General features: G+C 43.5%; 1 protein-coding gene across 2 annotated transcripts in view; it reads left to right on the plus strand.

Annotated features, from left to right (window-relative positions):
* The first annotated feature begins 7,783 nt into the window (after nt 1–7,783).
* EGFLAM (EGF like, fibronectin type III and laminin G domains) overlaps nt 7,784–22,554 on the plus strand; it is a 178,575-nt gene continuing 163,804 nt past the window's right edge. Inside the window, exon 1 of one of the 2 annotated variants that reach the window (XM_019464217.2) lies at nt 7,784–8,538. In XM_019464217.2, coding sequence (XP_019319762.2) covers nt 8,442–8,538 — 97 coding nt within the window. In that variant the 5' untranslated portion in view covers nt 7,784–8,441. The remainder of the gene's footprint in view (nt 8,539–22,554) is intronic. The other variant, XM_019464218.2, reaches the window with a different exon arrangement.

Genomic DNA, 22,554 nt, shown 5'->3' on the forward strand with positions numbered 1-22,554 from the left:
AAAGACTATTGCTTTCCAATTTCAAAGTTTTTCTGAGAACAAACCTTTTACAAGACTCCTTGTTTTTAAGTAGTGACATCTGTCTATCTTGAAAAAAGTAAAGAGGCTCTTCCATGGAAGATGATACTGTGAGCCCTAGGACAAGCTGAGATGTCATCTTATCCAGCACTCTTGGTTGATAGAGGAGAAAAGTAAGGTCTAAAGAGGTCGATTGAATCACCAAAGTCCCATTGACAGTTAGTGACAGGGCCAGAGCAGGAGTGCAGGCCTCCTGACCTCCAGTCCGATGAGATTTTCCGGACATCGTGTCGTTCCCAAACAAGCCCTGCATTTTGAAATGGGATGCAGGTTCTCAAAACAGATGTCTTTTAGTGTGGTGAGCAGTTACCTGCCGCCACTGTGGAGCGCTCCTGTGTTTTGTCGTGTTGTGTGTGGAGCCCCAATCTTCAACGTGCTACAGGGTCTCCCTGCATTTCAGGAAGACAGTAGCTCTTTGGTTTTTTCCTTGCACGTGAGATCTGGCAGCACCAGACGGAATCACATGATGTATGATTGCCCTTCATGACCTCCTCCCCTTTGGGAATGCCTGTCTCAAACTCTTCATTCTCTCCCTCTCTCAAGTTGAGTGAGACCTGTGTTTCTTCTCTCGGTTTCTCAGTCCCCATGATTCCTACTGTTACAGCACCCAGACTGACCTGTCTTCTTTCAAAATGCATTCATACTGGGGCGCCTGGATGGCTCAGTCAGTTAAGCATCCGACTTCAGCTCAGGTCATGATCTCACAGTCAGTGGGTTCGAGCCCCGCGTTGGGCTCTGTGCTGACAGCTCAGAGCCTGGAGCCTGCTTCGGATTCTGTGTCTCCATCTCCTTCTGCCCCTCCTGTGCTCATGCTCTCTCTCTGTCTCAAAAATAAATAAAAAAAACATTTAAAATAAATAAATAAATAAAATAAAATAAAATGCATTCATACATTTTTTTCCTAGCCCAGATTAAAATAGCCTTATAATTTAAAAACACAACCAATAAAAAAATAACATTGCTCATTTGCCCCACATTCATCTCAGATCCCCTAATCCCCTTCCCACACTCTGTGAACACCTGCACTCTGTTCAACATCTTGCTTTGTCCACTTTGTCCATTTTGGTACATGAAGCTCTAAATCTGTTACTTCTTAGATAGCTGATTACTGCTCCATTGTAATCCATAATGTGTTTTACCTGCTCTCCCCTAGTGATGGATTTGTTTGTTACTTACAGAGTTGTGCTATTGCAAACAAGCCATATCCCACATTCTGAACCTCGCCCACCACAAATTTCCCCTTCTCAAGTCACTTTCAAATTCATACACTTTACCTTCTATAGACCCTGGAGCTGATACTGTAGGTGACAGCTAAATTAGCTAATAAATTAGTCCTTACCTCTTTGTTAACAGGCAGAGTATTAATGAATGAGTCCTTTCTCCTTTTCAGGAAGAATGTGGCCATGTTAAGAGAACCACCTGGATAAAACTTCTTAAAATATCTCTCTTCCATCTTTCTGTAATGCTCTGTGGGATATAATGGATATGGGCCGTAAACAAGTAATACTTTGAACTCATGGAAACATTTAAAATGATAGAAATTTCAAGGAAACTGAGAGACCTGTAGGTGAGATATTTTGGAGCAAGTGGGCTTTGTTTATGCTCCAAAAGACATAATATAAGGTAGCTATCCACTTGGATATACCTTGTGAGAAGTGTAGTCACAGTGTTAGCCTTGAATATCAACTTGGTTGATGCTTACAGAGGAAAAGATACCCTTCCAAAGCCACACTCTAGAAGCCACATCTCCCCATGAAGATGCACCTGTCCTCATCTAAATCAAGAGGGAGCAACCAGTCAAACAGACTTGAGGACTATCCTACATCATACACAAAAATCAACTGCAGATCTAAATGTGGAAGGTAAGAAATAACATTTTTAGATGAAAACTTGAACTAATATCTTCATGATCTTGAGGTAAATAAATATTTCTTAAATAGGACATTAAAAATGCTAGATATTAATAAAAAACATTTATGAATTGTACATTAAAACTAGGACTTTTGTTTATTAAAAGTCATCATTAAGAGAGTTAAAAGACAAGACAGAATGGGGAAAATATTTTCAACATAAACATCCACCACCAACAAAAAAGTCCTATGACTTGCATCCAGACTATATACAGAACTTCTACAAATCAATAAGAAATAGGTTGACAATCCAATAGAAAAATGGGCAAAATACATGAACAGGCACTTCACAAACTAGGATTCTAATAGCTAATACACAAGTGAAACAGTACTTGAGTTAATAGTTTGCAAGAAAGCACAGATTAAAACTGCAATGTGACATTACTACACAGTCACCAAAATGACTAAAAAGAAAAAGACAAACAATACCAAGTGTTGGTGAGATTGTAGAATGACTGGAAGTCTCACGTACTGCCAGTAAAAGTGTAAATTGGTATAGCCACTTTGGAAAACTACTTGACAATATCCTCCAAACCTAAACATATGCTTACCACATAACCCAGTAATTATACTTACAGGTATACACAACAGAAATGCATACTGAAGTTTACCAAAGACATGAATGAGAATAATTACAGAAACATTTTTTAGTGTAATTCCAAACTAGAAAACAACCTAAATGTTCATCAGCAGTAGCATGTAAACAAATTGTAATGTGTATATATAATGGAATACCATATACCAATGAAAAGAAATAACCACACAACTTGGATGAAAATCTCAAACATAACATTGAGTAAAAGGGGCTGGACATAAATGACTATGTCACTGGAAATTACTGGATTCCATTTGTATAAAGTTCAAAAACAGGCAAAACTAATGTTAGAAATTAGAAAATGGTTTCCTATTTCGTTATGGGGTAGCTTATAATTAGTAGGAGAAATATAAAGGCTTTTAGGGTCTGGAATTGTTATATTTCATTATCTGGGGGCTTATCCCATGGGTTTATTCACTTTATAATGACTCACTGAATTATACATGTAGTTGGGACTTATGCATTTTTATACTTCATTGAAAAGTTTACCTTAGAATAAAGGCTGGAGAATCAGGTTGCCTAACTTAATTATAATTCCCCAGTCATTTTTATTTTATTTATTTATTTATTTATTTATTTATTTATTTATTTATTTATTTATTTTTTAACGTTTATTCATTTTTGAGACAGAGAGAGACAGAGCATGAACAGGGGAGGGCCAGAGAGAGGGAGACACAGAATCTGAAACAGGCTCCAGGCTCTGAGCTGTCAGCACAGAGCCCGACGCGGGGCTTGAACTCACGGACTGCGAGATCATGACCTGAGCCGAAGTCGGCCGCTCAACTGACTGAGCCACCCAGACGCCCCTCCCCAGTCATTTTTAATTTATGCTTTCAGAAATGTATGCAGAAGGAAGGACAGATTTGGGAATACCAGGTAATTTACCCTTGTAACTCCAGTCCTGTCCCTGGTGAACCCTACTAAGTATATTAGCATGATTTAAACATTCATGAGGTCGGGGCACCTGGGTGACTCAGTCCATTAAGCGACCGATTCTTGATTTCAGCTCAGGTCATGATCTCACGGTTCGTGGGTTCAAGCCCCGCTGGGCTTTTATGCTGACAACACAGAGCCTGCTTGGGATCCTCTCTCTCTGCCCCTCCCCATTCTCTCGCTCTCTCTCAAAATAAATAAATAAATTTAAAAAGAAAAAAACTCATGGGGTGCCTGGGTGGCTAAATCGGTTAAGCTTCTGACTCCTGATTATGGCTCAGGTCATGATCTCATGACATTCAATCCTTGTGTTGGGTTCTGGGGCTCTGCGCTGACAGTAAGGAGCCTACTTGGGATTCTCCCTCTCCCTGTCTCTGTTCCTCCCCTGCTCATGCTGTCTCTGTCTCTCTCAAAATAAATAAATAAACTTAAGAAAAAGGAAATACATTCATGAGGTCGAAGGCTATCTTTTACAGTATATTGCTACATAGGTTATCGTTTGTAATACAGGGTTTTCCTCCCTTGTCACACCAACAGCATGTTGTTGGCACTCTTATCTAGTGTCCTTTTTGTTCTGCTTGGTGGAGAAGTTGACTATGCAACTCTCTTCTCTCAACTGTCTTTTCGAGTGCAGAAGGCATTGTTGTATTTTCCTTCCTATAGTCTTCCTCTTCTCTGTACAGAGCCTTGCATGTAGTGGGATCAAATCTCGATTAATGCTTATTTCATATTGGGGATGAGGGATGCTTACATTTTTCACTGATTTATTTTCATTTGTGTATTTTATTTGTGTAACTTTAATTTTCGTTTGTGTATTTAAATGGGAGGTCTGAACTCTTCTCATCCTTCCTGAAGAACATACACATCTGGAGAGGAAGTGTGAGGAAGGATTACTGGACGTGCGGGCAGTTTTCTTGCTCTCGATCTGGGTGGTAGTTATATAAGTGTACTCACTTGGCTATGATTCATTGGTATGCTTTACTTTTCTTTATATGTTGAGTGATGATTAAAACATGTAACATATATGTAAGTAATATACAGTTCTAGTTTGATAAGATACTGTGTTGATGAGAGTTTGTGGAAATAGGCTTACATATCACTTGTGGGGGTGTAAATTTGTATGCTCTCCTAGGGAGGCAATTTTGCCAAATCGTCAAAATGAAAAGGCATTTACCCTTCTGCTGAGCAATGGCTAGTCTAGAAGTGTGCCCTACAGTCTATTATAACATGTGCAAACTGTTATTCAAGGTCATTCACTGCAGTATTGTCCATAATAGCGCCATGGGAAACAATAAGGAGAGCACAAATAAATTGTACGTCACACAACAGAATATTCAGCAGTCAGTAAGAGGGAGACAGATCTCTATCTGCTGATTTGGGTGGATTTTCAGGTTAAAAAGCATGTACGAATTGCTCCTGTTTGTGTCAAGTATATGTGCGTGCTTGTATGTTCATAGAGTATGTCTGGAAGGATGCACGAGAAACTGATAACAGTGGTTGCTTCTGGGAGAGGCTGGGTGAAAGGAAACTTATTTTTCACCATACACTCTGCATATTTCAAATTTTATGTGTACATAGAACCTCTTCAAAAAAAATGAATTAGACCTAACGTTAATTATTGGCTGCTTTTCCTGAATCCTGTGTTAGGACTTCCTCAACATTCTGTCATTGGTAAGTTTGTCTTTGTTTCATCTGAACACCCTCTGAATCCATTCCGTGGAGCAAAGGTCAGACTCTTCTCCCACGATATTGAGCAAAGCAGGCAGGTCACTCTTCTGCTGTTGACCTTATTAATTGAGTTTAAACCTCTGGTGAATTTGAACAGATTTTTAAAAATGAAACATTCAAAGCCTCTTTGCCCTCTCTAGTTCCTCTCCTCCCAGAAGGCAGGAAGGAAGTGAAAGGCAAGTGTCTATTTATCTTTTGTCAGATTTATAAATGCCACAAACTGGTTGTCCAACTGGAAGGAGAGGGAACCTTGGAGGATGTGATTTGACTCTCAAAGGAAGGAAATAACTTCTCTCTAAGGTGTTCCCTAGATTTGTAACAAGCTGATCCCAAGAAGGTCTAATCCAAAGGCCTGAGGACCCAGAGCATTTGGGGGCACTCGAAAGTAAAATATAATAATATAATTGAAGGTGATCTCACAAGGAAGAAACAAGTGGGGACTCTGAAGACCCCAAGCCAGCTTCCCAATCACCTGTAGCCATCTGCAAGAGACGGAAGGGAGCCCATGCCAGGGATGAGGAGGTGATATGGGCACCTCCATCATCCCATGGAGGTCGAAGGTATGCAAGAAGGGTGAAACTCGGGCTTGCAAAATTTACAACGGACAGTTTGTTTATGTCTTTTAAAAGGCACATTCAGAGCAAAAAATGTCTTGGACTAGATGGTGCTGTTCATCAGATGATGAAGAGGAAGCAAAACCTGGGAGATAGCAATGACTTCATCCAGCCCCTTCATTTTACCAAGGTACACTGTGGGCAGAGCCTGAGATTACACACCAAGAGCTTGTGATTCTTGGTCTGCTTTTCTGTCTGCTCCCCCTCGGTCTCCTTAAACTCCTGGACTCTGGGACTAGACCAGAGTCAGCTGAAGCTCTGTTTCTTGGGAGCTGCATGATTTTGAGAAAGTTACTTAACTTTTTCATGCCTTAGTTTCCTTATCTGTCAAAGGGGTAATACTAATAATACTTACCTGGTGTGGTTGTTATTGGGATTATAAAGCACTTCAGAGAGGGTGTGTTACCCGGTAGGTATTATATACACGTTAGCCATATAGTGGTTAGTATTACTTCCAATTTTTAGATCAGGGAGAATTATTTTTAAGTGGGAAAGAGTGGAACCAACCTGGAAGCTCTCTTCCTGGTAACACTTGCTTTGTTCCTGGTATCACCCTAGCTCTGATATAAAAAATCACTTTCTCATAAAGAGAACTATCCAACAACTTTAGGGGCGGTGGTGAGGTAGGGTCTCTCTGTCACAGGTGGAGTTTAAACACAGGGGAATGACCTGCCAAAGACGCTGAGAGCAGATTTCTGCAGGGAATGGGGGCAGAGCCTGAATAACCTCTGGGGCGCCCCCCCCCCCCCCCCCCCCCGCAATCCCAAGGGTCTATGATTCTGCTACTTTTGAGCCTAGCAGTCCTGGGGGCAGTCACATTGCCTGGCTTTCAAACACGGCATTGTTATCACCTTGGAAGTGAAGAACACAGTCTGTTTGACTTTTCTACTCTAGCTCTGCATAAAAGGACAAGCTCAGGTGTCACAGCTAAGACTTCCAAATACTCAAGTCAGAGTGGACTTGAATTTATTACGGGCAGTCGGGCGCGGGAGAAGGCCAAGGGAACATATTCTCAAGCTTGGCAAACAAACAAGATTGGGCTCATTATAAACCCTCTAGCCATGGGATATTCATTCCTAAAAAGAGGAGGAGAAACCTTCGGGGGCGGGGAGAGCTAGCAGCTCTCAGCTATCAGCTGACAGATATCAGCTATCAATGCCCTTCCCTCTGGCTCTCCGAAACCTAGGTTAACAATGAAGGGCCAGGACACCCAGGAGCCTCCGCAGGACCGCAGGGTGGAGAAGGTGCAAGGTCCTCCCAGCCAGCAGCCACTGTCTCCCTCTGCGGGGCACTTCCTAAGGCCTTTGATCTTTCCCCAGGGACTGGCGAAGACTGTTTTCTTGGTTTATTTATTGTATCTGCTTTCTCTTCTCGCTGGCTTGAAGATCAGCACGCCAGTGTGTGTAACTTGACTTGAGTCCCGGGGTCCCCCCTCTCGCAGTGCCACCAGGAAACACGGGAAAAGGCGTATTTTACTGAGTCTTAGGGCAGCAAATCCAGAGAAGGGAGCCGACCCGGGAACCTAGATCCCGTGGAGTCAGTGGCCCGGACCTCGCGCCCGCCCCTAACCCCAGCCCAGAGGGAGGCTGCGGTGTCCCGCTCGGGTCTTCTCCGTCCGCCAGGGGGCTTGAGCTAGGATCCCTCACCCCGACGCCAGGCTTAACCTGGACTTTCATCTCTTCCCCTGGAGGGTCTCAAGTTGCTTTCCTCTGCCCAGGGAGGGGACCCCAATCCCCTGCGCTGGGCCCTAATCTCCACCCCGCGTTTCCAATGGAGTGGCGTGGCCTCCACTCTCCATCTGCGCGCCTTAAATCCCATTTATCTTCTTAGCGCCCGAGACTCGGTCGGCCCCGCCCCCTCTTCTCTTATCCTCCCCCACTTGCAAATCGCAGACAGTCCTCCTTCCCCCAAGTGCGCTGGACCGACCCGAGCAACCTTTGGAGGTGTTGGGGAAAGTCCCCAAGCTGGGTGGAAGTGACCTAGAGGGGAGCAACAGGAGTAGGGTACAGCCCGGGGAGGCGCCGCATGATTTCGGGGTCTGAACCACAGCAGAGGGTCTTGGGCTCACAGTCCCCCAACTCCTGCCCTGCGAGACTCTAGTGGTTGAAGTCGGCCCCTCCTAGCGCCCCAATCTAGGTCACCAGCAGGGAAGGGCCGAGCCAGGGGGATCGCTAGAGGGAGAGGGGCGGGCTGCCTGTCCCCGAGGTGGGCCAAGAGTAAATGGTCTCAGGGCCTGCCCCTCTCACTTCCACTCGATTGTAATTCCATCCCCCGGCGGGTCGAGCCTCCCTCCCTCCCCCGGCTAGCAGGTCCCTCCCCGTCGGCTTCCTTCGCCGCCCCCGCCCCCCTCCCCGGAAAAGCCCTGCGGCTCGCAGCCGACTTCACTCCCGCACGCCGACCTCCCGGCTGCTGTCCTGCCTCCTTGGACTCCTCGGTCGTTCCTGGTCCAACCTCCCTCAGCCCTGCACCACCTCACCCGGGGCAGGGGATCCACGGGGGCCGCCTCCCCCCCAGGTCCCCCAGGAGACGCCCTTTCTCTGCGCGTCCGGGACTTGGTGAAACTTTGCAGGCGCCCGCGGTGAAATGGATTTAATCCGAGGCGTCTTGCTCCGGCTCTTGCTCCTGGCTGCCAGCCTCGGACCCAGCGCAGTGTCGCTCAGAACGGCTCTCCGAAAATCAGGTAACGCGCTCAGTGCGCTCGGGGGACACCACGCCCGGAGCGCCCGGGTCTCGGTCCCCGCCAGGACGCAAAGCGGGCGACGCACCGCCCCTCTCTCCCCTGGCCGGCGGCGGTTTAACTGGGTCCATCTCTGCCCAAAGCTGAGAAAAGGTGCGAACCTCGCCCTCTCCCCGGCTCAGGCGGTTCCAGGGATGTTTGTTTGTTAAAGGAATGATCTGTTTTCCAGACACAGTATAGATGGAGGGCTCTGTATTTGACCACGGAGAGCTGAGAGTAGGGACAGCGATCATGCTGTCTCAATTACAGAGGACTGCAACTGTGCAGAAGTCAAACAGCTCCTCCAGTGTCTCTAAACATCTTTAGTGAATTCATATTGCCCAGGGCCCGGCCATTTCCTGTTAAGCGTCTGAAGATTTGCCTGGAGTTCCCTATATGCCCATCTCTGGTCCTTACCCTGCAGTGTGTAGGGATGTCGCCTCTGCTTTTAAGGATGCTTCCCTCTCTGGGGCCATTTTCTCAGAAAGGGGTGCCCAATGTTTTGAACTTCTTTGTTTGCTCGCCAATTTAAACACAGATGTATGGTGTACGATATTACAAAGAATTGTAGAGAACTGGAAACAGTAACTTGCATTTCCTCTAGTTATGCGGGTAAAAAGTTCTTCATCTATTTCTGTCTACTTTGACTTGGTATGTGTTGTGAGATTATTCAAAATACAACGTCCTAAACAATAAAGTTCTAAACATTATCTCCCAAATAACGATTTTTATTCTTCTTTGCTAAGACTTATTTAGAATTCTGGAAAATCTGTGTTTTCCTGGTTTTGAGTTTTTTTTTTTTTTTAATTTACTTTGTAAGCAAAGTTGTCTTATGGGATTAATTACTTCTTAGGAACAATGGAAAACAATGTAAGTTTACTTGAATGCCGTCTGCAAAACTCTGCAGAAAGTGCAGTTTGTCTTTACAAATAACGTTTCTATAAGAAAGAGACCAACCAGGGGAAATTTATCAGAGGGCAAAGAAAATAATCTTGGCGGTTCCCATATGGCTTCTTAAATATTTTCACTGCTCAAGGGTCTTTCCATTTGCAAACATGACTTGTTGCCTTTCAGCTCCAAGAGACGTACTCACTCTTCAAGCTGTATCTACTATTACCTGTGCTTTGTTACCTGCCTTGAAATTTAGAGTCATTATCCTAATCTTCAACGCACTGAAATTACGAGCTATTCTATAGCCTCTGTTCAATTCTTTTTGGAGATAATAGCAGCAGTCCAAGGCAATACTATATTGTTTTACTTCTTACATGCACACGTACACACATCTTCAAGGATTTCAATGAAGGGGCTTCTTTCTAACTTTCCTTCTAAAGTGACCACCATCTAAAGTGATCATGATCAATTATATTCTGTGGGTTTATTCACATAAAACCATCTAGTCACAATTTTTGAATAACGCATAGTTACACCTATAGTTCTTAAGCTTAAGCACTGTGTGTAATATTCTTTTAAGGATAGATTTCAACCCATTTAAGCAGAATTTTTTAAAAAGCATTTCATAACTGTCTCCTGTATAAAACTGCTCCTATGGTTTACCATATTTCCTTTCTTATGTTTTGTAGTTTGTCTCCTAAAAATATTTTCTACCTAGTTCATCTAGGATCTCATTCTGATACTCATGCCATGAATGTGCCGTTGTGGCCTCTTTGGTTTTATCTGAAGGATGGATAGGGTTTTGATAGTGGAAACTCTATCTTTTAAATATTTTTGGCATATTAAATACATCAAATTTGAGGTAGAGGGGGTGTTTGGACTAGGTTCAGCCCAGAAGAGCTTTTCATTACTTTATAATTTTATCCAGACACTGGCTTTCAGGTTGGACAGCTGCTCAGATTAAAATGACAGCTACTTCATAAACTTCAGGGTAAAATTTTCTCCTGGGCTCATTTACATCCCTTGGAAAGACTAGTTTTTGATCCGGAAAATTGGTCCAGATTAAAAACTGAATGTGCCCTGCTTGGCTCTGATGTGAACAGCAACCAGCTAATTTGTAATCTTCCCCAGACACCAGCAAGTCCTGCCAGGATCCATATAGGAGTTCTTCGTACCTTGTTTCCTCAATAGAAATCGGTTTGTGAGCAGTACTTGGAAGGTAGTGTGACTGCCATGTAGGTGTACTGGAACAGTCCTGGTTTTTTGTTTTTGTTTTTATTATTACTTTTTTTATTTTAGAGAGTGAGAGGGCGAGAGAGAGAGAGAGAGAGAGAGAGAGAGAGAGAGAGAGAGTGCAAGCTAGAACAAGGGCAGAAGGAGAGAGAGGAGAGACTCCTAAGCAGACTCCACGCTGAGTGGCGTGGATCCCGCAACTCTGGGATGATGACCTGAGCCAAAGTCAAGAGTCAGACACTCAACTGACTGAGCCACCCAGGTGCCCCCAGTCCTGTTTTCTTTAGATGACCCTGTATGTTTCCTAACAACTCTAAATCTACTTTTGACAAGTACAGCTTTGGTAGAGAAGTCTTGTATTCAAAATCAACCAGAAAATTCCCCATCCCCACCTACCTCTAGTGGGAAAAAAAACAAGTAAACAAGTAGCAGGTTTAATTATGAGTTTAATTTGAGTCAGACGCAGGCAGCCTTTCCCTCGACCCTAAGATAGCTCATCTGCTGTGATCGAGCATTAATAAAGAATCCTCTGCATTTGCCGAGACTAACAAGAAATGACAGCTTTTAAGTTAAGTCAAATTAAATAATAATAACTAACTCTAATGAAGTGCTTGCTACACTGTTCTAAGAACTTGGCACATACTGATATTTAATCAACCCAATAGCTCTGTGAGATGGGTACTATTATTACCTCTGTTTGACTGAAAATGAAGTTGTGGCCTAGAGAAAATTAAATATCTCTTCCGAGGTCACACAACTAGTGAGTTATGCAACAGGATTCAGGCTGTGATATTCAGGACCAGGAATGGGAGTCCTTAGCAGTCCTGTTAGCAGGGGTACGCAGCCTGCCTTGGAGGGCATCTTCCTCCTGGCTGAACCAGGGAGCTCCCATGGACAGAGCTGGATGGAGGGCGTTATCCCTGCTGCTGCGCATGGGGAGCCTGTTAAATGCTGTTAAACGTTTGTACATGGGATCATGCCCAGGCCTTTAAAGATAACAGTGCGAGTGATATACTGAGAGGGAGTCCTGGAAGCCACTGTCTACTGAGCTCATCTACAAGAATCGGGGGATGTAATCTTACAGGCTGCTGAACCACTTCCTTTCTCTTGTTGAACTCCTGGGTGCTAAGTCTCAGGAGGGCCAGAGGATCCATCCAAGTACCTGGAGGTAGAAAAAAGAGGCTTCTGAAGATAGGTAGGGTATAGGACACTGTCATCTTCTGGGTCTTCATGGTGTGGAAACAATATACCCTTCATTCATTTTCAGATAATGAATTAGAATCATAGACCTGGAAGGAAATGGAAAGCCCTCATTTTACGACTGGGCTGAGGGCGATTAAGGGGCTTGTCCAACTTTACATCAGAAGCTGACCCGGAACTAGTACCCAGGCCCTCTTGAGTGGGTACTTCTCCCTTATCCGGAGTCTCACCAGGAAGTACGGGAAAGACGGTTGTGTTTCTGATGTGGAGCAGGAAGATGGGAAAAGGAAATCCAGACACATGTGCTAGAGCCAGCGCTCATCAAGCCACACACACGTTTCCATAGGCAGATTGGTAACTCATGGTGTTAATTAAGTCTCTGGCACAGAGACAGGGGCTGGAGGACTGCGTAAAGGCCCTGCCTTTCCTCCTGTCTTTCCAGGGTCAGTGAGATCAGGTCAGGTCAGAGTTGAGAATTCAAGGTCATCCCTAGGAGAGCTGGGGCTCCAGAACTATCGTTAGGGAGATGCGGGTCTCTGATCTTTTCCTTTCTGCTTCCTCAGCATTTCCTTGCCTGTAAAATCGGACTACAAGGAAGATCCAAAGAAACTCAGAGAGCAAAAAACAAAAGTCTGGAAGAGCGGAGTTAGCTCATGGGCAGTGATCTTGCTCGTTGATGGTGGTGAATACACGTGCCTCTAGGTGGTTTCTGCTGCTGCTAGTGTGAGGTTCAATGGCTAGGGGTCATGGATCTTCCAGCTCTACTTCCCCCCATGCCAATCTGAACAACCTGCTAGTCGCAAGAGACTGGTTATGACCTCATGGCTCCCATGCAAGCGCCCTTCTCAAAGCATGTCTTTGGGGGCTCATGTTTTCTATGTGTCTCTCCTTGTCCCTTTTCAACCCGAAGTACCTCATTACAATGCTATCCAGATTGTCTGGCTTCTTGGGGAAAACCGGAGCTCATAAAGGCCACGTATATATCCCCCCATAAATGCTGTGTGTGTGTGTGTGTGTGTGTGTGTGTGTATCCCCAGGACCTAACTACTAGCATCCATGCAGTCCAGGCAATGTAGCAGAAATATTTCCCCTGCTCTTTCATTTTATTAGCCCTCCTACCCTCTTATTTGTTTCTACATCATATCTAATTCCTCTAAGAAGCCCCTGCATGTCTTTCTCTCTCTCCTTTGAGTCTCTGTGAGGTAAAGGGACAGAGAGGTCAAGGTCAGGGGTAAATGTCACATAACATGTGGCAGTACTTGTTTCTCAGAATTCTTTCTCATGGAAGAGTGACTTGGCCAGAAAGGAACTGAGTGGTGTTTTTTGTTTTTCCTTTTTGTTTCTTACCCTGAGCTCAGGGCTTTCATAACCTCAGAATCCTTTTGGGAGTAGTTGTCCATCTGTCTAGCTCAAAAGGGGTCCAGTGACGCAGAACTAGATTCTGGGAAGACGGGGACTCGGGCGTCTGAGGCCATAGTGGGACCTCAGCTTCCACTGGGCTGTCCTGTGGATGTCCTGAGTCTTCCTGCCACACCCACTCGGTAAGCAGGACTAGTTTTTCTCAATCGACTAAATGAATGATGTGATGTCATGATCACAACAGAAAATCTTTTGAGCTGGTCAGGACCCCTGCCACTGATTTTGGTCATAAGGTGTCAAACTGCGGATATGGGAAGTATACCTGCTATTTCAGGGATAGAAACAGGGAAAAGGATAAGAGGTACCTCAGAGCCTAAATGGCACTTGGTAGTGGACACCCCCAAACCCATCTTTGATTCCACTCCTGTTTTGAAGAAAGACCCCAGAGTGTGGCTTCAGCTTCTTGAAACGAGCTGGAAGACATTTGCGTCCTAGTCACTACTTGCCCCCCAGTCTCATGGGATCGGGGGTGGGGACGGGCCAGCAAGGGACACAAGGGAAAGTCAAGTCAAACCGCTGTCAGCAGAGGATGCACTTTTCAGAGCTGGCTCGGAGCAGATCTGACCTCTGCAGATCTCAGGCCAGTGATTCCTGACCTTCCATGTGGGTTAAGAATTCTTGGAGTGCCTCACAGGCATCTGCCTTCTTAACAAGAACCTCAGATGACTTGAGGTGATTTGCAGGTCCCATTTGAGATGTGACAAAGGAGAGGTTAGTCTCCTCTCAGCCTCCTTCTCCTCTGCACCTGCTCCCCAGATACTCTGCAGGACACTGACAGCCTCTCCTTCTTTTGTTCATCCACACCACATGTGATTGGCAGCAACAACTCATTGCTCTGGGTCTGTATTGTAACCTTAGACCCCACAGGTCTTCTGAAGGTTAGATTTGGGGCTTGTGGTCTTCAGAAGATAGCTGAGCAACATCTCTACTAGGCAAATCCCCACCCCCCACCAACCCGTTCATTGAGAGGTGGCTGCACAGAGGGAAAGCCTGTAGTGGCATGAACAAGAAGCCACATGGAACTGTGTGTAGCTAGCCCCTCGGCCCCCATTTTCCTCAGACCCACTGTACCCTCCCAACCCCCACCCTGCACCTGTTCTTTCAGCCTCCAAAGCTGCCTCCTCCTTGGGTGAGAGCACAGACTTTAATATTTGGCAAATTTGGGTTCAAGTTCTGACACTGTTTTTTGTTAGTTACTTGATGATGTAAGGCAAGTTATATTAGCTTGGTAAACCTCAGTTTCTTTGTCTGTAAAAATAAGATGAGGAAGGAACCTGACATTAAGGTTGCTAGAAGGATGCAATCCTTCTAGCGATACATGTACTCAAGCGTTTAAAAGGCACAGAAGCCTGAGGCTGAAGGCAATATTTATGAAACTGGGATTGTTTAATCTGGACAGAGGAAAAAAAAGAAACAGAATGAATATGTGTGACTGAAAGAATATGTTCCAGGAACAGCAGAAAACACAGACACTTAAGATTTCGTGTTCCTTTTCCATACATATTAATATATGATTGATTACATGTGATTTAATTTGTACTGAGTTGTCAGATTTTTCAGATAAATTAATTGGCATATCAGAAGGACTCTTTGGTCAACCACATGCCTTGATTTTTGGTTTAGAAAATGTAGCTGCCAGGTTTGTGGTCTTGCTTGAATGGATTCCTTTGAGAAACAGTAACCCCAAGGGTGGTGGATGATTTTTGCCTGGTAATTGTCTTGGGGAGGTTTTGCAGGGTGTGGGGCGCAGGGGGAGCAGCTGTTTCTAAACGAGAATTAGCCAGACTGATGTGTAACTGGGAGCGGAGAAAATCTCTGTGAAGCTAGGGAGTTAAGAAGTGGTTCAGGTTTGCTCATTGATCGGGAGATTGGAGTAATTCATGAGCCGCTACCAATGACAGGGAATGTTAGAGGTCAGGCTCCATTGGCTCTTCTTTTCCTATTAATGATTCTTGCATTTCCTCGGCCATGCAGCCCCTGCATCCCCCCAGATAACCCACCGGCTTATTTTAAGAATCGAAGGAAATAAAACAGACTAGTGCTTTGCAAGAGCCGAAGCAAGTAGATAAAGATGGGATATTACCATTCGACAATAATCATCGTAATTACTATTACCTTACCAACTAGCCAAGCAAAGATATACTTTCCGAAGCTTTCGTCTCGTTTCCAGTCTCTTCCTCCTCACTGCCCTGAAGACACTTGAAGATTCTTTCTTCATCTGACTCTGCAAATCCTGAGCAATTTAAATCTTAACACTTGTGTTTGCTGACAGGGCACCCAAGATCCCGAATCAGATTTAATGCAATGTTAATGCTATTTATTTATCTTGGCACAATAAGTTTCTGTTAGCCAGTTAATGGTTTACATTGTGCAAAAGGAGTTGTATCAGCAGGCACTTTTCTGTAACATCTGGGCAATTGGAAACATAATACTTAAATACAACCTGAGTGTAGAGCCTTCCTTGGACAGATGGCTAATTTTATTGATCTAATTTTACACTTAGGAATAGGTCCCATGATCCTTTGCTTGTAATTCTTAGAGTGAGCAGAGAAATAAATAAAATGGGTGGTGGCTGTGAATTAGATGCTTGTTATATTGCTTGTAATTTATTTTTAAAATACTTCTGTATAAACAGTCATTGTGTGAATTACTTTAATCTCTACCCTAAGGGTGCTTAATTAACACTTGAAGTAATCCGGCATAGAAGGTACCACTCCTGCATAAGACTTTACATTTTATTTTAATCTCTCACTGCCTGTGCCATACCAGTGGTTAAATATTTTGAACTTGATCTCTTGCTAGGCAGAAACCCACACTCCAGGGCTAGGGAGTTACCACTTGAACTTTTAAAGTCCACTCTCAAAAGTGACTTGGGAAATACATGAAAATAAGTATTAGCAAAAATCCAATCTAGAGGTTTTGTTAACTAGCATAAATTATGTTAGAAATAATGTTTCCACTGGTGAAATATGTGAATAGCTAGAAAGATCATACATGTCCCTCTATTTTTTGAATGGAAAAAGAATAGGAAGCACTAAACCCAACAGTCCAGCCGCTTTAGAGTTGGGCTAAAGCTTCATTCAGTCCTAGATTTTGCTCACTTCAACAGTAGACTCATTTGCCTGCTCCCCTAGATGATTTGCTGATTCCGCCATTAAAATGTTGATGTACCTGCCTCAGCAAGGTGCTTGCCGCTGTAACAACCCCAAATCTCAGTGGCTTAACACAAGATTTATTTTTTATTTACTTGTAGGTCCAAAGTGGATGCCCCTTGTCGGGCAAGCTCTCCTGGACTGCTCCCCTCCAAGTGTGACTTGGAGACCTGAGTCATTCTTTCCCTGTGTCCTCTGTCTTGGAATGCCATCGTCTTTAGAATGGGCTTCCAAGCTATCATGGAAGGAAAAGAAAAGGAAGGCCCCTGTGGGAGATTTTTACTTGCCAGGCCAGAACCTGGTCCTGTGGCTCCCACCTAACTGTAAGGAGGCTGGGAAGCATAGTTTGGCCACGTGCACCGGAAGAAAGTGACCCGATGTGGTGGATAGTTTCTGAAGCAGTCCTTTGGAGTTGCTAAACCCATAGACAAGGGATGTTAAAAGAGTAAAGTTTATGAGAATTTTGGTGACCTCTTGCCAACGAATATTTGTGTACGTGGCAGAACTTGGCCTAGAATTTGCATCCATTATAGTGTGCAGTCTGGCTGAGAAGCAGATGGCTACCATCTATCTATGTGTTGGAAATCATCATAATTTAACAAAAGATCCTAAACACTAAGCAGTCAAATTGACTTAGATTGGTTTGCAAAAGGATGCAAAAATGGGTATATGTTTGCGTGAATATATGCTATTTGTTGCCACTTTTTTTGGTCCATTTTACGAAAAGTAAAACTAATCCCTTTTAAAAAGTAAAATAACTATCCAGTTGGTTAAATAGAGTAAATTTCTAAGGCACATCGACCAGAACTCCAGTGATTTCCCTATAGTTTTCTGGAAGCTCCTTCTATTTGTGTCCCATAACAAAAAGGACTATTCATGGTAGGATAATTTATTCAGTGAGATACACATCTTAAAATATAAAAATCAGTTTTTAGACACCACAGCCTGCTTTGATGGAACGAAGATGGTGTGGACTGATCCCAACAAAAATAAATTGATACATTTATTGAACCACTGCACTTCCTAAAACACTTTCATCGAAATGATCTCATTTGATCATTTCTACTGGGAAGTCCAGAGCAGATGACTTAGCAAAGAGGAAGTAGGCATAGCCAGGACATGAACCTAGGTCATCCAGCCCCTAGCCCTTGTTGCTTCCCAGCATTCCAGAGGTATTTCTGCAGCTAACAGATAAAAACCTGATCGCTACAACATGCCTGAGCAGCTCTGCAGTCATGACATGCAGTCAGGAGGAAACTTACCAAGACTTGCCACTCTTCACTTGCAAAGGCTCCAGTGCATGTCGCAGGACACCATGTAGAATGATCTGGTACTGGTACAGTCATACTCCTGGCTGGTTAGTTGTGCATTTTGTCAAGTACACGGTGACTGAGGGGCTATTTACAATCGAGAAACAACTGTGGTAGCTGGAGGCTAGCTCCAGAGTCCCCCAAGATGTCTCCCCAAGAAGACCCTTTTGGGGTCTCGGGGACCACTCAGAGGACTCAGCCTGGCCTTGAAGCTTTCCATTCCTGTACTGTTTAGCGATTTTCTTTAGTGGCAAATGATGTTTGCTAGACCTTCAACGTGGTGTATTTCAAGGTTTATCATTCAAGTCTCAAGACTTGCTGTTGGTTTCTTAAACAGCTCTGTGATATTCTAAGAGTTCCTAATTAGTGTAGTTAAATAAACCATTAGTTTGAAAAAAGAAGCATTCCTCTGTTAGCTGTTTTAAAGTAATTCATGGGCTGTGGTTACAACCTACACACATAACACACACCCCTTCAGCTTCGAGCAATTATAACGAGAATCCAGTAAACAGACCTGGGTTTGAATCCTAGTTTTCAAATTTATTCTTGTCTGATTCCAGATAGAGAACTTAATTTCTTTATTCCTTAGATTTCCATCTGAAACTTAAGGCTCATAGTACCTGCCACAAAGGTTCTGTGTGATGAATAAATGAGATGATTTCTGGAAATGCACCTAGGAAAGCACTTAGACGTTTGGTACATAATTACACTCCAGAGTTAGTCCATATTAATTTGATTCATTACAATTTGTAGAGTTTGTACAGCGGTGGAGATCGTAGCTTTTTCATACTCGAGAGGCCTCAAATATTGACAACATTGACACAGATGTATAATTGAGTTTAGTTAGGCTCCCATGAAAATGGAATTGAAAATGGTTTCATTTCCTTAATTTTATATTATAGATTCTTGGAGTTTATGTTGTTAAATGATGACTCTTGGTATCTAGATTAGTCATAAAGATCATTTATCGATGAAAGATCTGGAAGTGGCTTAGAGTTTAATAAAAATAGCCAACATCCATTTTGGGCTTTGTATAAAACCGAGACGAAAGAATCAAGATCATATATCAAAATTATATATAGCTACTAGAGTAGTAACAGATTTTCATATATCAGCTGTATGGCTCCTTACCCAAAAAGAGGCTATTTGCAGTTAGAATATAAACAAAAAGTTTCCTTAGCTACCTTCTTTACTGTGGTATTAAGAGAATAAGTATAAAAGATGCTATTTCTATGATATCTATTCTCTCCCCATTTTGAGTCAACCATGCTCTCTGCCAGAATAATCTTCCTAAAATGCAGTTCTAATCCTGTCACTCTTGTGTTTAATATTCTTTTCTGGCTCCCTGCTGCCTTCCAAACTCTAAAGCTGAACATCCAAGGTCTGTCACAATATGGCTCCAACTTACTTTTCCTGTCTTCTCACTGAATACACAACCTGTATTCCAGCCAAACTAGATTATTTGCTATTCTATAGTCTACTTCTTCGTTTTTCCAATATGAGCCTGTCGACATGCTGATCTGCCTCCTTGGAACATCCTTCCCACGTCTCTGCTCAGGGAAATGCAATGACCCTTCAAAGCATGGCTCAGTTGCCCCGTTCTGTGAAGTCTTCATGTTCCCTCCCAGCCAGGATCCATTTCTGTTTTCTCCCATTCTCTGTTGTATTATGTTATCGGTGTGCCTGACTCATGCCTTCTATTAGATTTGTAACTTTGTTGAGGAAAGCACTATGACATCTTTCATCTGTGGGTCCCCTCCATCGCCTGGTGGAGTGTCTTGCATGCAGTTGGCCTTCCCCAGGCAGCTGTGGAATGGAAAGAGATGGCCTTGTTGTGGGCAAACACCTTTTTATGTCGTGTGATTAATTTGATTCTGCTCCCCGCTCCCGAATTCATTTCCTCCCTCCAGCACAATACAGGAGAGGTGTCACTTCCATGTGCCAACAGTTTTGCTCAACCTGAGCAGACATTTGAAAACCCGCACTGCAGTCTGGTTTAGAGAAGGAAATATCTCAGCACTCAGTCTGCAGCAGTATGTAATTTAAATCCTACCTACGTGCTGCCAAAGGCTATTGGAATTGTGGGTTCTTAAGGAGTGTCTGATCGAGTCCAAATTGTGAAATATGTCATTTTCCATACATGGAGAACAGGTAGAGTTTGAAGTAACATGCAGGGCTGCCTCAGATCTGTTTTTTATCATGTCTTGGAAGGTTAAGAAGCAAAGGCAATAATACCATTTACTGGTACATCAAAAGATAGTGGGGGAGGAGGAGTTAACAGTCTAGTGTTCAATTCCCCTCCTTCCCCCACCTGTCTTTAAAACCGAAGGAAAATGAGGCTGTGTGGGAATGGCATTGGTGGCATGATTGAAAAGGTCAGGTTGCGGGAGAAGGGATAAAGCCAGTCCTTCTCTCGTAATGAGATCTGACTGTGAGGTCGGGAGGAAAACAGTACTCAAGTTCTTCAACATTCTTCTTCAGTTTTATTGTGCTGGCCCTGGCTTGCTTAGGAAGATCAATTCTGTAATCCCTGGAAAGTAAAGCAACCAAAAGCTGGAGTGTTTGCAAAGGTTTTTCCAGTCTTTGTTTTGCAAGGACCAACATGTCTGATAAAATGAATGCCCCTGGGCAGCCCAACCAAAAGCAGCTTACAGAGTTTGGTTGATTGACCCATTGATTGACCCATTCACCGGTTGACTTCCATATGTATATATGTATATGCATATATATGACTTGGATATATATGGAGAGAGCGGAGAGCTGAAAATGAGTTGCATTGTAGTAGCAATTAAAATTGAACTAAGTAAATGATATACTGCCAAAGTATTTAGGGGGAAGCTTACTGATATATGAAATTTACTTTGAAGTACATTAAAAATAAGATGCCCTGATGGATGGAGAAGGGGTAGATTGTTGGATACATATGCGATAAAGCAAGTAGTAAAATGTCAATGGTGGAATCCATGTGGTGAGTGAATACATGTTCACTGGAAAACTCACTTTTCTGTACGTTGAATATTTTCATAATCAAGGGGTGGAAAGGGTGAACTGAGTATTAAATAAACAACGACTACAGAGTTTTACCCATGAAGACAGATTCTAGCATATTGTGCTGTGCACCCACACACCCTGGGGTTTTTCATCTTTGTCCTACCCCTCACCCCACATCCACTCCCTCTCATCTCTGACCCCCTCCTTGCCCTGAGGGGCTCCTTAAGGCATTACTCAGATTGAAGTGCCTTTTGCTTCCCCCGAGGGTTCAGCCAATGGGAGGCACTGGAAGGAGATGAGGGGGAGCAGGGGAGAGAAGCCAGTGTATTTCTTCCCTGATTCCCCCTGCTGTGCTATTGCATTTCTCAGAAACCACCGCTCCTGCCCCTTCATGGATCCTGGCCCTGGCCAGCTCCAGTAACCTGGTTTTTCTCCACTTGCATTTTCCGCCCCTGTTTTTTCTCCACACGCATTTTCATGGCATAATGGCAACACTTCTGGAGTGCTGGGCTCTGGGTTGCCATCAGTATCCCTCGCTGTCCCTTAAAGCAGCTCACATCTCTGTAAGTAGTCTTTTAATTAAAATCTTTTTTAATTAAGTAAATTCTTCTTCCTGCTGGGACTCTAACTGATACCTTTGGTACTACTGCTTTGTAATATATGCCCTATTTCTACGATTTCCCTCCTTAGGCATAACCATAATGCTTTGATTTGTATGTACCTTGCATTCAGATCTCTCTGAGGATCAGGTCTGATTTAGCTTAAGGATGCCTGCTGTAGATTCCTGGCAAGAGTAACAGGAACCTTGATCTTTTTGAGGATGAGCTTGTTCTCTGGGCCCAAATCTGCTGGCTTGTGTAAGAAAGAGCATATTGAGACCAACCTATACATTGCTGTGTGGTGTTGAGAAATGATCGCAGTGATATTCATGACCCCTAGTAGAAATTCTAGGAACCCAGAGCTTTCTAGAACACATAGGAAATGAAGGGAGGATCATTCTTCATTTCTTGAGAAAATCACCATGAACCAAATCTAACCTCTTATAACTCCAGGGAATTTGATCTCAAGGGAAAAGACCATGGGAAGCTTGGACTTTTTCCCAGTTCTTTTAGGTTTGTTGCTGGTTTTTAGGCTTTTGATATTTTTTAGACTCTGTTCTGGTTTCTTGGCTATTTGTATCTGATATTCTACCGATGAGTGGAACTGAACTGAAAATGCTTATCATTCAAACTTAAAAGAATTAATTAGGCTACCCCCTTTGTCTTGGTTTGGATTCCCCAGTAACAGACAAAGAGTTGAATACAAATAGTTTATCTGAAAGGTAAACAGAACAAAACAAAAGCTGAAAACAGGAGCGTGGGGGAGTGAGACTGTCTACTGAGAGGAGAGTCCTGAAGGTTTTCTTGGCAAGCGGGTTACATTATAGATGATAGAGCTTCAACTGGTGGGAGAAACTGAAGGAACTGGTCCAGAACACATGGTTCAGAGTTGTCCTGCCTGAGGAGTAATTGAGAAGGCCAGTAGGAGTTAGAGCCTTCACTACTTATGAGTATGCTCCGTTTAGAATTTGCTTCTAGGTAACTCCATTTGCATTTAAAGGTGTGCATCTTGCTTTCACAAAACAATGACGATTGCCCAAATTTATGTAGTACTTGCTGTATACCAGGCATTGGTAGTGACAGCATAGCCTCCTAAGGCCGGCATCATAGAAACCCTGAATTTTAGCACAAGGAGGGACCTGACGGGTAGCTGTCTTAACTCTGTATGGTCTAGTGAAGGTAAGT

The sequence above is a fragment of the Panthera pardus genome, unplaced genomic scaffold (genome assembly GCF_024362965.1).
Source record: "Panthera pardus isolate Hobbes unplaced genomic scaffold, ASM2436296v1 HiC_scaffold_2, whole genome shotgun sequence".
In the NCBI taxonomy this organism is placed as follows: Eukaryota; Metazoa; Chordata; class Mammalia; order Carnivora; family Felidae; genus Panthera; species Panthera pardus.